Source organism: Leguminivora glycinivorella, chromosome 10, assembly GCF_023078275.1.
Source record: "Leguminivora glycinivorella isolate SPB_JAAS2020 chromosome 10, LegGlyc_1.1, whole genome shotgun sequence".
Classification (NCBI taxonomy): domain Eukaryota; kingdom Metazoa; phylum Arthropoda; class Insecta; order Lepidoptera; family Tortricidae; genus Leguminivora; species Leguminivora glycinivorella.
The window spans coordinates 13803092-13818542 of NC_062980.1; the positions used below are offsets into that span (position 1 = coordinate 13803092).

Genomic DNA, 15451 nt, shown 5'->3' on the forward strand with positions numbered 1-15451 from the left:
TGTCGACAACCCAAGTCCAGCGCCATCTGATGTGACATTTTAACAATAATTAGTTGGCTATAAAGCTATCGCAACTTAATGAATGCTTGAGAATTCCGAAACTGTCAAAGCAGCAGAAACACAAAATGATTTGAGGCAAAAGGACGTAACTCCATGAAAAAGAACTGCTAGAGTCATCTAGCGACAGCCAAGCAATTCACGTAGTCCGTTACACAATTGACTTAGACCGTAGCGCTCTAGAAGACTATATTCTCTTTGCTTGAACCAAAGACGTTTTTTAAGAACTAGCATATTCATACTAAAACGGTGTAATATTTTGTTGCAAATAAATACAGTAGAACCCGCTTAAAACGATTCTGATGGGACCCAGCCAAAAAAGCGTATTATGCGGGAAATCGTATTAAACGAGAAAAAAATGTGATTTTTCATCGTAAACTTTTAATATGGTTACTTTTTCTTGGAGCATTAATTTATTTCTTCTTATTTTTGACATCACCGAACCAAAGACGGGACAAAGAATTCAGAGACTCAACACCGACACTCAACACCGCAGCAGTGATAATGAGCGAAGTGTATGTAGGTAGGTACGAACTATCGCACTAACCGCTGAGTTAGGACGACAAATTACAAATTAATCTTTACGGGTGGCGGTGTCGCCAGAATCGCGTAATTAGTACAGTACAATTAGTTCCGATTATTGTCACCCGCATAAATAAAGTTGTAATGTAATGCAAGGTGAGTGGTTTTAGATGGTGTATTAAGCGGGAACGCGAGTCGTATTAACCGTGAAAAAATGTCTGAAAACAAGTCTCAAATTGTAGGGACCGGCGTAAAATGGCGTATAATGCGGGAAATCGTATTAAACGTGATCGTTTTAACCGGGTTCTACTGTACTTCTTTGATTCAAATCTGTCCTATTTGTACCAAATGTATATAAAGTTACGACTGAACAATTTTGATTCTTCTTTGAAAAAGGAATATCCCTTTAGGTTAAGACCATGTTATTAGATGAAGAATTATATTATTCCTTTTAAATAACAGTGTTTGAGAGAGTTTTCCGTCTTAAATTAAAATATCTTTTCTATCTGTGTACGCCAAGTTCCTTACGCGTCCAAATTGCACAAATAGTTGCTTATAGGTTTCACGTTACGAGTGTATTGTGTGTTATTTACATAATCATTTAGATTTACCTCATTTATAGAGACAGTGTTAGATCTATTTAGAATCAATACAATACAATACAATACAATACTCTTTATTGCACACCTTGATAAAATACAACAATACAAAACACGAATCACGAACCTCTTCCCGCGTTACGAGTGTGCAGTGTGTTTACATTCCTACAGTGTCTGTGGCTCAATCCTAGGGACAGTGTTAAATCAATAACTTATAGGGACACCAGATCTAGCAGCGAACTAGCCTAGTGTGTGACTCTCGCTCTCCCAGACCGGGCCAACTTTCCCGCGCCCGGCGCCTACGATCCAACGCCGAGGAACAGCAGCTGCTGCCAACTACACCTCCATGACCAAACTGGTGAGCTCGTTCCATCTCTGCTAGACCTTAGCACTAACACCAGTACTGCAGTATACTCAGTCCACTAGGTCCACGAGTCACAACGTACATATCACACACGAACCGGTACAGAGACATAGCGGGGGTGATACACCACAACCAGCCGACTACAACTATTATACATGCCTAGTTCACCCGGAGTATACATACTGTTCCTAAGTACCTAACATATCTTATACTTTTAAACGAGCAATTCTTGTATATTTATTTATTTATTTATTTATATATATATTTATTTACACTGACGATCTCGGAAACCGCTCTAACGATTTCGCAGAAATTTGTTATGTGGGGGTTTTTGGGGGTGAAAAATCGGTCTAACTTATCCTTAGGTCCCGGAAAACGCGAATTTTCGAGTTTTCATGCGTTTTTCTTCGCGCGCCATCTCGTGTGCAGTAGTTGTACTGTTAAGACAGAATTCTTTCGGTCGATGTAAGTACTATTTATTGCAAACACTAGATGGCGACACAGGTCAAGGCTAAAACGAATAGAAAATACACTATTTGAGTTTTTGTGGCGAAATGCGCGCCATCTCGTGTGGAGTAGTTGTGTTGTTAATGCTGAGAATTCTTTCGCTCGATGTAGGTACTATTCATTTTTAGGGTTCCGTAGTCAACTAGGAACCCTTATAGTTTCGCCATGTCTGTCTGTCCGTCCGTCCGTCCGTCCGCGGATAATCTCAGTAACCGTAAGCACTGGAAAGCTGAGATTTGGTACCAATATGTATATCAATCACGCCAACAAAGTGCAAAAATAAAAAATGGAAAAAAAGGTTTTATTAGGGTACCCCCCCTACATGTAAAGTGGGGGCTGATATTTTTTTTCATTTCAACCCCAACGTGTGATATATTGTTGGATAGGTATTTAAAAATGAATAAGGGTTTACTAAGATCGTTTTTTGATAATACTAATATTTTCGGAAATAATTGCTCCTAAAGGAAAAAAAAGTGCGTCCCCCCCTCTAACTTTTGAACCATATGTTTAAAAAATATGAAAAAAATCACAAAAGTAGAACTCTATAAAGACTTTCTAGGAAAATTGATTTGAACTTGATAGGTTCAGTAGTTTTTGAGAAAAATACGGAAAACTACGGAACCCTACACTGAGCGTGGCCCGACACGCTCTTGGCCGGTTTTATTGAACTAGATGGCGAGTTGGCGACACATGTCAAGGATACGAAACAGAACCGAGCGAAGCTCGGTTGCCCAGATATTAAGTACCTAACTTATTTGTACACCCGTAACGCGACCATACTACTTAATGGACAAACCTCAAAGGCATCGTATACCTGTCCAGTGTCCATACCTATAATATACTTCAGCTAATAACACCCTTATGAAACATTTCATTTTCCAATATTATTCATCTATTCATAAAATAACAATGGCACGTATTTAACCGGGCGACTAAATAACCATAGAAATGGGTATCAAATATAATAGTTTGGCGACTAAAATGGGGCCTCAAATTATTTCAATATGAGGTAGCATTTTAATGTCATTACGGCTACGGTTTATTCAGACGCGAGTACCAACTATTTATTTGGCAACTGAATTATTATATTGGAAACAATTTAAGAGAGACAGTTTAATAGGAAAACGGCTATCTATTAATATAAAATATACAGTTCTTTTAAAATATTTATATAGCAAATTAACATAAAAAGTACATTTAAAATTTATACATCGGCACTCATCACCTGAGCTGTCATTTTAATTAAAAAACCGGCCAAGAGCGTGTCGGGCCACGCTCAGTGTAGGGTTCCGTAGTTTTCCGTATTTTTCTCAAAAACTACTGAACCTATCAAGTTCAAAACAATTTTCCTAGAAAGTCCTTATAAAGTTCTACTTTTGTGATTTTTTTCATATTTTTTAAACATATGGTTCAAAAGTTAGAGGGGGGGGACGCACTTTTTTTCCTTTAGAAGCGATTATTTCCGAAAATATTAATATTATCAAAAAACGATCTTAGTAAACCCTTATTCATTTTTAAATACCTATCCAAAAATATATCACACGTTGGGGTTGGAATGAAAAAAAATATCAGCCCCCACTTTACATGTAGGGGGGGTACCCTAATAAAACATTTTTTTCCATTTTTTATTTTTGCACTTTGTTGGCGTGATTGATTTACATATTAGTACCAAATTTCAGCTTTCTAGTGCTAACGGTTACTGAGATTATCCGCGGACGGACGGACGGACGGACGGACAGACAGACATGGCGAAACTATAAGGGTTCCTAGTTGACTACGGAACCCTAAAAAAGGATTCTTATAAAATATAATGGTCGACAAAATATTGTACTTATGGGTATGAAATTAGGTGTTTGGGAGTGCTGGCAACTTCGTCTCTATATATATAATGAATTTAACTTTTCATGACGTTTACTCTATCGAATCTAAGGCCGGTCTTACGTAGTCTTAACGTCACTCTGAAAGATTCATTTTTTTGGCAGGAAAACTTTACTCAGAATATGCCTTGGCATAAATCGTTCCGCAGATTTTATAATATCCAATCTTATGCTGGCATAATATTAATGAGCAAAATAATCTTCTAAATTAAGAGTACTTCCGTAGATTTTTGTTTGCATAATATTTAGGCAGTAAAAAGTTGTCCATCTTCTTCCTATTTCTGTTTTGATAGCGAGTCTTGTGTGTTAGGGATGCAAGATACCTAACACTCCTCCTCGCTTCGCTCGTCGTCGTACCTAACGGTGCCTCTGGGACTGTATTTCATTTCCTTTTTGCTATCGTTGTTTTGTTCATACAAAGTACCTAAGAATTATGCCATAGCAAATTTGGTAGGACTTATATTCTACTAAAAAAATAACCTAACACTAACCCACTTTTCTGCTAGCAGAAAATAATTCAGCTCCTATACCTCTAATATTATACTATACGATTAACACGGTACTTTTTTTTAAATGCCATGTCGGTGGTAAACAAGCATACGATCGGCCTGATGGAAAGTGGTCACCGTAACCTATGGACGCCTGCTACTCAAGGGGTATCATATGCGCGTTACCGACCCATTAGAAGCTTATACACTCCTTTTTGCTGTGTATTTATTATAAAATGATTTGGTACGCGTTCCCTTATAGAGATATTTAAATACTACTCGTGGTTTACGGGTCGCAAATACGATGTTTGAATAGAATAAGTAGAATAGAATAAACATTTATTCGTGAACACAGGCAAGACAAAATACACATAATAACAACAAGACGGAAAGGAATGAAGTGCCACGAAATGGCCTCATCTCAGCGCGTTACTGGTGACTTCCAGCGCTGATTTTCCGATGGAACCATCGTTTCCATAAAGAAACGATTTTATATGTTTTTTTAAAAAAACCTACTTCCCAGTAATTTTTTTAGTTGCCTCCGCAATTTAAATACTACTTTAAACGATGAGCTAAGTATAATTATTTAGGTGCTAACATCTATATGACTACAAATATTAAAAATCTTACGCTTTACAATACTAGATGCCAATTATTATTTTAGTCGCCAAAGTATTGTTTAATGTTCCTCGGCAATATTTTTGTCGCTTGAAATTTGCTGCCGTTTTTTCAATAATAATGATGCTTAATATTTGAGGCTCATATATTTTTTTTGTCGCCACAATATTAAAACACAGCCAAATTATATTATTGTATGCAAGACTTAACTTCCCGTTTAATATTTTAGTTGCCCGGTTAATTATATGCCAATAATAATTTGCACATTACGTTTCCAAATTTACAACATTAATTTCTATTAGGTATAGTTAGCATAATTTATTTCATAATTATTTTTAGGTAATCTATAGCATTAATACCACCGTAGTTCTGTAATTTGTTATTCAAGTGGTATAAATAAATCTCGTAGGTATAAAATTTGTATAGTTTAATCTTTATTTCATTTAATTCCGAGTAAGAATGTTTTCTTAGGTATACTTGTGTAGTAATTACTAATTACTACGTTAGCCTTAATATTGCCTAGGCCTACACACCACATTACCTTGCGCCAAATATCAATTAGGTACCATACCTCTTGTACCCTTCTAACGAAGGACTCTTCCGAGACGAGATATCGCAGCCTGTAGGCCTAGCACATGATTGCCGCGAGAGTATGTCGCCGCGAGATAGACTACCCGTCCTTATGTCATTAATACAGTTAGAAGAAGACGTGTGATCTATCTCGCGGCGACATACTCCCGCGGCCATCATGTGCTAGGCCTACTGGAAGGCACATTAAGCATACAAGTACAAGCTTCATATTAAGTCATAATAGCAGCACCCGCGGACACAGACATTCGGAAATACTAAACAGCAAGATTCAAAGCACAAAAAACCCGGACCTTTCTTGGGAACAATTTGGATAACTTATACAACATAATAACAAACACATTGCGCACCCAACTCATAAAACAAACTAATAACTTCCCATTAAAGAAAAGGATAAATTTCCCCCAAAAAAAAAAAACGATGACAACTCCTTAGTAGAAACGCACACATATGGCGTCCAGCCCCAGTCATCACTTTGCTGTCGAACACGGTCATAAACGATAAATTACGTAAAACTCTATTCATGCAGGGTTGTTTATCTGACTCGCATTGAGCCGTATTGTCTTTACCCCGGGGCACTCGCTAGACCGTAATTATTCCCACCAAAAAATCGGGATCCTTGGACAACTTTACACCACGAACAGGAAACTACGAGTCAAAGAAGAAGGATAACTATACAAATACATTTCGAACGTTAGCTATATCACAGTTATAAAAAATTGTATCTGTATGTACTACCCATTCATAAGTAAGTAGTATACATAAAAAACGCAACGGGCTACTCAATCGTGGTGCAGTCACACAGTTAGAAACTAATGTTAGTAAACAGAAATAAATATTAATTAGGCACCACAAGGCCCGAAAGCCATTGCACACTACTGAAAAATAACCTAAATCACACCATACCCTGTAAAACAGTATAATCCCAGAAAGCGCAAGTACTGCATACCTAATAAACATTACTTAATTCTATAAGCACACAGCAAATATTATACACTTACTTAATTATATTCTTTACTATATAAGTTAATTAGCATAACCCAAGTTCTATGTAATTAGATACGTAGTTTGGTACAAGCTCACTTTTATTTGCAAGTTGAACTCTAGTTTTAATGTTGTTTAGGTCAACATAATCAGTAATTAAATTGTTCATTAGTTAATGGTTAGTAATAATAATTCAACCAAACATTACTTAGCCCTAATATAACATATAAGGACATCACACTAAGTTGCACGAACTGCATGACACATTAGTAAGAAATTAACCCTAAACATAAATTAGACACATAAGTCCTCCCCACAGCATACTCTAGCAACGCCAACTGCAACATCAAATACAAGCCCCAACATGGATAACAAAATCATAAAGATACAAGGCGACGGGAATTGCCTATACCGCGCACTAGCCCACCAAATAAACGACCTATATGACCTAACATTTGACTACCAGGCAATCCGACGAGATCTCGCGCGATATGTGGAAGAAATTAGAAACGACCCTAAAATACATATGGCAATCATGAGCAACCTGGACACCTTTGCGCAAAACGCAGAAATCGACAATTACATAAAATCACAATACGTAGATGGTACATGGGGTGGCACCGATATACTAATTGCAGCGGCTGATTATTATAGCATAAATGTAAAAATATTCCAGGGATCCCCTCCACAAGAAACAGCATGCTTTTCTCCCACCATACCACATGACGCGGTCGGTAATATAGGCCTTATTTTTAGTGGCAATCACTACGACTGTTTTGAAAGCCATCTAGGAGTATTAACGAGAAACATACCACATAACGATCTCAGTCTTACGGCTGGAACTGGGACCCCAGAAGATATACCCGATAAGACCGGCTACAGAATTACCCGCACCAAACCGCGGCCTGCCACCCATAAACGTGATGTAGAAAACATAAACGTGGCCACTTGGAACGTAAGAGGCGCGGCGACACAAATTAAAAACCCTAAAAACGTGACATTGACTCACTACTGGAAGAAAAGTCAATCCACATCGCATGCTTACAAGAAACACATCTCAAATCTGGCACACTCGACTCAAAACACTACACGTGGAATCTTAGCGGAAACAACAACAGAAGAGGCGTAGCCATACTAATCAGAAAAAACACCGGGCTTAAGCTAAACTGGTCAAAAGAAAACACAAACAACATGGTGGCCTCAATAGACACATCTAACGGACACACACTATTTACTATCACAACCCACTGGTCTAATGCAGCGTCTGCCGCCGCCAATGACCTAACACGCCTTCTACAACTGTTAGATAAGAAACCAAAGAATGCAACACCTATCATCCTAGGAGACTTGAACGCTCACATTGGCCTCAAAGACACAACTGCACTTCGGGATCAAAAACTAATAGGCAGGAACCTCTTTCATGAAAAGACTAACGACAACGGGGAAATCTTATTAGACCTGATTCGCAGGGAGAAATTCCGATTAGAAACTTCTTTTGGACGGACAAGCTGTAAACTGACTTGGAGGTCAGGAGAGAAAAGGTCTCAAATCGACCATATAATGACAGACGCAAGAAGTCGACCCATATTTAACTTTATCAAAGGGGAGTACACACACTTATCTGATCACAAAATGATATGGGGTAATCTGAAACAAAGACACGGTTTAACCCGTAAGAAAGTTTCTTATCAGACAACCAACGAGACGATAACCGACGAATTCAACTACAGGACCCTTAATTACGAACTGCTCCAAAACAGCTCAACAGTTAAAGAATACCAAGGTTGCCTTATGGATCTAACTGAGAAAAGCAGAGCGGAGAGAACAATGCCACTACCGTGGGACAACATCATGAACATCATGAAAACTGCCGCTAATAAGACCCTAAAATATCAACCTAACTACTCCACAGAACGCAAAGAGGCACTAACAAATCTACAAAAGGCAAAATTTCAAAGTAAACAACACCCACAGGACCCATCAGTTAGAAACAATCTCAGAGAGTGCAGGCGTCGCTTAGAAACGATCGAAGCAGCAGACGACGAAAAAGAATGCAGAGCGTTCTTCAGGGGGCTAGCCAAAACACACCCATCGATGAGAATGAAGATCACTTACGACTTCTACAGAAGACATAAACAAAAAGAAAGACGGCAAATCAAAAACACTTTTATCCCAATGTCAAAATGGGAAAACGAACTAGACAACATGGAGGGGCCTTTCATTGACGGACTCATCGAGGAGGACCCATCAGAACTAGGAGAGGACCCCACAATGGAGGACATTGATAAGATCATCAGCCAAATGAGAAACGGTACCTCCCCGGCATCGATCAAGTGGTCACGGAATTATACAAAGCAAACACCTGGGAGCTAAAATCCGAGATTCTAGGACATATAAAAACGGCTTGGACAAAAAACGTTTTGCCGGCCACCTGGACACAGTCAGTCCAAGTACCCCTCCCAAAAAATCTAATCCGAGAACGATTGACGACTACCGACGCATCTCTATCTGTACTACCGGCTACAGAATATACGCCAACTTTCTTTTAGCAAAGTTAGAAGAATCAACCAAGGAACTTGGTAATTACCAGGCAGCATTCCTGAAAAACAGATCCACAGACGACCACATGTTCACCCTACGGAGAGTTTTGGACGAAGAGTGGAAAGCAGGCAACAAAACGTACGTTCTATCAATCGACCTGGAAAAAGCCTTCGTCACCGTGGACCTAAACGCCCTCAGGGACATACTATTGAGTAGAACAAACAGAGCTATGACCAACAGAATAGTCAAAGCGGCCATGAACGAATTAACCTGTATAAAATGGTTCGGGCAACAAACAAGGTGGATTAAAAAAGGCAAAGGCGTCAAACAGGGGTGCCCTCTTTCTCCCAGGTTATTTACGATACTAATGGATGACGTATTCATAACCCTTGAAGAAGAGCTTCCCTTTGTGAAGCTCAACCAGGACCAAGAAATACAATTACCTATCATTTTGGCATTTGCGGACGACGTAATCATTATTTCTAATTGCCAGCAACAGCTTCATACCATTTACGATAAAGCCAAATCCTTATTCGAAACGGTAGGCCTCAGAGTGAATGAGACTAAAACTAAATTACTAGTGAGAGACCCAGTAAATACAAACCAAAACCAGGGAACCTTCGTCACCCTCGGTAGCTCACTAATCTCCCCAGTGAACGAAATTAGATACCTAGGAACATACATCACGTCTACGCTATCTAGAAATAACACAGTTCACACACGTTGCAAACAGGCTCTACGAAACGCTAAAATTCTTACTAAATTCGTCAAAGAATCTAGAATGCAATGGCAGATCACACTTCTACTATATAAAATGGTCATCGAACCTACCATCACATACGGGCTTGAGCACACTTGAGTGTGCAGCCCTTACTAAAGCCAATAGATCCAAACTCAGACGCTATGAGCGAATAATATTAAGAGACATGATAAACAAGTCAGGAACAGCACCGAAACCAGCTAAGATTCGAGATATCCTCAACGGTAAAACAATCACAAAGAGGATAAAATGCCTCCGAATGTGCTACCTAGGACACATCCTAAGACGCCCTAAACCCCACCTCTTAGAGGCCGCCTATAGATACAGAGCCAATAAACTTAAAATGGGCAGACCTATCTACACGTGGGAAAATTCACTGATGCAAGACATGGAATATTACCCCAGACATCCTTCCGAATGGCTCAACATGGCAGAGGACAAAAGCCAATTCGTAAAAGCAGCAAGAGAAATTTATACACTAGAAGAGACCGACAGCGAATCAGAAGAAGAAGTATACCATCGAATCGACGAGCAGCCAGAATTCTAAGATTATATTGCATACAGCTAACACGAAACAAGTTAGTTAGCTAATCGAAACTAAAACGAGGAACAGACATATTAATTTACTAACGCTCTCCTTTAATGACTTAACCTACCCCTCCTACCTTCCAATATTGGCTCAAGGCTGCATAGCCGGCTGATTGACTATCCTCCCCCTATCCCTGAGCGTGTCACTCCCCACAAAACTACGCCCCCTGGTACGCCGGCTAGTCCGGAGCAGGCATGTCCTGGCTGGGTACGGCGTCTCTTGTCTTGTCTTGTCTTTCATTTAAAACAAACGCAGCTGTATTACCTAAGATTTGCAATCGACTCTATCTATGTCAACGATCAAGGTTGGACGTCATGACATTAATTCTTTTTTTAAGTAGGCCTAGGTCGGGACCTTTTAAACAGACGCGGTTCACCTGATGATTCACGCGTCCCTTGCTATTGCTCTAACAATGACGGCCATCTACATAATGTAGTTCGTGTCATCCACGAAGACGCGCTGATTTGTCAAATTCAACTTTTAATGACATAACATTACGAGTCAGGTCGAGCGTCTTCGTGAATGAAGTGATAAATGTCTAATATAGAAAACAGAATCAGAAAATAGACATTACCTGCCTCGGGAATACAGCAGAAAGTTCTTAAAAAAAGTCGTGTAGGTACATGTTTTAAAGGGTCGACAATGCACACCCCTGGCGGCGTCCATATATAGGCTTCGGTGACTGCTTTACCATCAGGCGATTTGCCACACACGTCATTTAAAAAAAGACCGATATCCCATACATTTCAGGCGCCATCTTGGATTGTTTCCATTGAAATCCTTCCGACATCCGATATCGGATCGGATAATGTAAAAACGCACTAAGGCACTAAGAATTTCGTATAGTTGTAAATAATACTGTGGCAATAATTATGCACATCATGTGACAGAGATTTCTGAGATAGAAAACCACATTTGACAATTAAAGCATTGCTTGTCAGTAGCGTCCTCTCAGGACTTTTCCAATATAGCACTGTCGGATTCTCTGAGACTCGCAGGAGGTAAGTAAGGGGATGGTGAAATTCTTAAACCGTCTTCAACTCTCCACACTGACAAATAAAATAGCGGTCTTTGCTTAACTCGTCTCTGGTTAACCGATGGCAAGTAGATAATAGTATATTCGCATGTGTGACGACTGTTGCGATGACCAACAATAAGGCATTGTTACATATGAATAGGAAAATATAGCATAGTAATTGTTCAGTAACAATACGTGATAAAATGTTCATGTTATGACACCTTTTCACCGAGGATAATTGCGCAAAAAATTGGAACAATAGGCGAGACGACTAAAAAAAACTAATTAGTCCGTCAGTTAGACACGTATTTTTTCTTTTTTTAACCCCCGACGCAAAAACGACGGGGTGTTATAAGTTTGACGTGTTTGTCTGTTTGTCTGTCTGTCTGTGTGTCTGTCTGTGGCATCGTAGCTCCCGAACGGATGAACCGATTTAGGTTTAGTTTTTTTTTGTCTGAAAGCTTAGTCGGGAGTGTTATTAGCCATGTTTCATGAAAATCGGTCTACTATGTCGCGGTCGGGGATTTTTTTTCAAAATTTTAATTTTGTGGTTAGGTTATTCTCGTAAACGAAAAATGACGACGGTATAGTGCGTTGAAGTTTCGTGTAGTGGTCCAATTTTTACTTAGAAGTTACGTCACAAGCCCCCACTCCCGAACTTTGATGCTCTATATCTTTGTATTTCTTCATTAATTAGAAAAAGCGAAAAACATATGTCCAGTATTTTTGGACGATCTAACTGACGGACAACAGAATGCCAATTTTATTATGTAGTCGTCATCCCTATTTAAGTAAAGCCTGGCAAGATTTTATTTGACCCTGAAGAAGTGTCGCTACAAAACGTTTTCATATGGCAATAAAGTGCGGACGTCATATATAATGGGGACAGTGTGTACTGGTCTCGCGTTAATATTTGTAGAAAACTAAAACGGTTTTAGAGAACAAAAATGTAATAAGCAAGGTTTGAATACTCGCTACTTGTATCCGCACACATGAATCTTGTGCCTGCATCGAAGTCGTCAATGTTTATTTTCTTTTTGCATGAGACCTTGTTTTTGTACTGGTAGCAATGATGGAACAGCCTCCTTATTTCTATAAATATTTTTCACGGCAGAGCTACAGACACCTTAAATAAGAACAAAAAATATATTAAGCTTAATCGAAACCAACTAATCAATACAGGAGAACCGCACTATAAACCGTCAGTACCGGACATGTCAACAACCGATTTCGGAACATTATCATCGAAATGCTGTGAAATCCTTCATCCTTTTTTGTTGTAATTCATTTTTCACATTAAGTATAATTATTTTCACTTTTTCAATATTATTTTGGGCATATTTGCGATGAAACCGTTAGGAAATTTAAAATCTTTTCTTCTTGTTTATATCACTGACATTCGATGGCTTTCGATGACGGGTGTCAAATAGTAATCCTTGCCAGTAAAAGAAATTAGTTCTGCTGAAAATCCGCAACGTGGCGAGGGTCAAATAAAAACTTGTCAGGCTATATCAAGTATTTACTTCCGTAAACAACAAAGAAAGTAAATTACAAGTATGACACAACATATTAGGTACATTACGATTAAAGTAGCACTGCGTGTAATCTAAAAAAATAATATTATTTCTGTACTGACTGTCGTATTTTTTTTACAGGACATAATCAAAGCGCTCCGAGCGAAGAACCACTCGACGACCGAGCTCGACCGGACGGCCGGTTTCGCCGCCATGGTGGGAGCCCAGCGGGACAGCGAAGGCTACTTCGTGCCCAACACGGACAGGCGGAGAGGTGGCAGCATCGACGGTTTCTAATACATTCTTCATTTGTTTATATTGCCGCTCTGTGAGCTGTAGACCTCGCACGTTAGTTCCAACATTTAGGAAAGAAACTATAAGATTTAAATCAACACAATAATCATTGTGCTAGTGTTCGTCCAGCTCTAGTTTTCGTCCACTTGACAATATTTTATATAAAATGTGCTGCAATGTGCTGCTTTAGAAAATAACAGATTAAGTAAATCTATTGATGTAAAGATATTGATTGCTACCTACTACATCGAGAGGACGAAAACTAATGAATAGATAAAAACACTATTGCCCTATCTAGTTATTAAATGGTAATCGGTTCAGAAATGTTGAACAAGCCGGATATGTAATCATTTTTGCTTGGCCTGAAAGAGATGTTCTTTCCTAAAGCTTTGGGCAGAAGAAAAATCGTTGAGAGTTGATTTTTTACACGCAGAAGGATTAAGCTTTCTGCATCTTCCCCATGTACATAGCATAATTCATGTTACCTTATTTAATAATACAATTATTAACTTAATTACCTATACTTACATGATATTACAAATCGTCATAAAAAAACCCAAAGTTGCTGTTGGTTTAGGTGGCCTGGCTATCTAAGCATTTAGGTGGATTACGTGTAAAAATACAGAAATTAGCACAATAAAAGGTATAATCTTTATAAATTTGTATATATTATATGAAACCACTGACGTAATTACCACATTGTTAAAAATTTAAATGATAGTATTTTGTAAATAAAACCTAATACCGTATTGTATTATAGTTGGTAAACATCATTTCATATGTAAGACATAGAAGGTAATAGCAATTCAATGTAAGTCGTGCAGCGATGCAAAATATATTCGTTTAAATTATAACGTTTTTGTATAGTAAGTTATGTAACTTATATGCTCATTGCCTCATTCTGTTGTATATTGTATTAACAATATTACGACCGGTCTGGTCTAGCGATGAACACAGATATTTGTTCCTGCGTCATGGATGTTTTTGATGTATATAAGTATATATTTATCTATATAAGTAAGTTTATCGTCACCTAGCACACATAGTAGGTACAGTACAAGCTTTGCTTAATTTGGGGCTAGGTTGATCTGTGTAAGGTGTCCCCCAATATTTATTTATTTTATTTACTTATTTGCTGTTGTTTTATGTATCTACTGTACACTTACATTTATAGTACAAATTATTATGCGGGATATTATTCATTTATTCTTATGTAACGGCCCAATATTTGAGGAGATTATTTAATACTCTCTTTATGTAATTGATGACCTTCTATGCATAATGTTGTAGATATTTTCTCTGGCGGCCTACATTTTTTGTTACATAATAATGACAGTAATTTAATGCTCGTTTTCACTGTACCGAATCACAGTCAGGCATCCTGCATTATTTTTTCAAATTACTTGGTATACCTACCTACTTACAGTATTGAATTATTGATCGGTGGCCACATTTAGGGTAGTTTACCTTACCTTAAAAACTACCGTCCGTGATAGGAATTGTATGGGTTCCACCTTTTTTTGTGTACGCGGAAACCATGTAATGTGATGTTAATTTTAGTTACCTACCCATGTAACTTGCTGTGATGTGATATTAATTGTTTGCTTAAATAATAATGTAATAATATATGTATTGTTAATAAAAATAACTGAATATATTATATGACTTTTCATTTCTCAACGTAGGCATTTCTCATTGCGGTAGTTTTCGTCCAGAGTTACGAACTTTTCGTCCACTTGACGAAAACTCATTAAAAACCTACCATGTTCGTTGCATAGGCATGTGTACTTATTGCAATATTTGCAATCCATGGATGGATGGATTGCAATAAGACCACATACGTGTGCAACAAGGAGGTACTACTTAATCAAGTTTGATCAAGTGGACGAAAACTAACGCATGAACGGAAACTAGATAAATCACTCTACTCCCTGTCCTGTACAACGAATAAAATAAATGCTAGTAAATGCCTCCAGGGCACTTCTTGGATACCTACTAATACTTTGTTTATAGCTTCCGCACTTTTTTGTTCACAACGTGCCAGATTTACGACACGCAACAAAGGAACGTGCCTCATTTATTTATGTGCAAGAAAAATAGTCTGTCAAACCATTTCCGTTACCAGTTTTCT

The 15451-nt window shown here is 38.3% G+C and overlaps 1 protein-coding gene across 2 annotated transcripts in view; it reads left to right on the forward strand.

The window, feature by feature from the left end:
• The window catches only part of LOC125230142 (glutathione hydrolase 1 proenzyme-like), a 61471-nt gene extending 46493 nt beyond the window's left edge, over window positions 1-14978 (forward strand). For both annotated transcript variants that reach the window (XM_048135174.1, XM_048135173.1), the window contains exon 10: window positions 13168-14978. In XM_048135174.1, the coding sequence (XP_047991131.1) occupies window positions 13168-13323 (156 nt within the window). In that variant the 3' untranslated portion in view covers window positions 13324-14978. The remainder of the gene's footprint in view (window positions 1-13167) is intronic.
• Window positions 14979-15451: the final 473 nt, after the last annotated feature.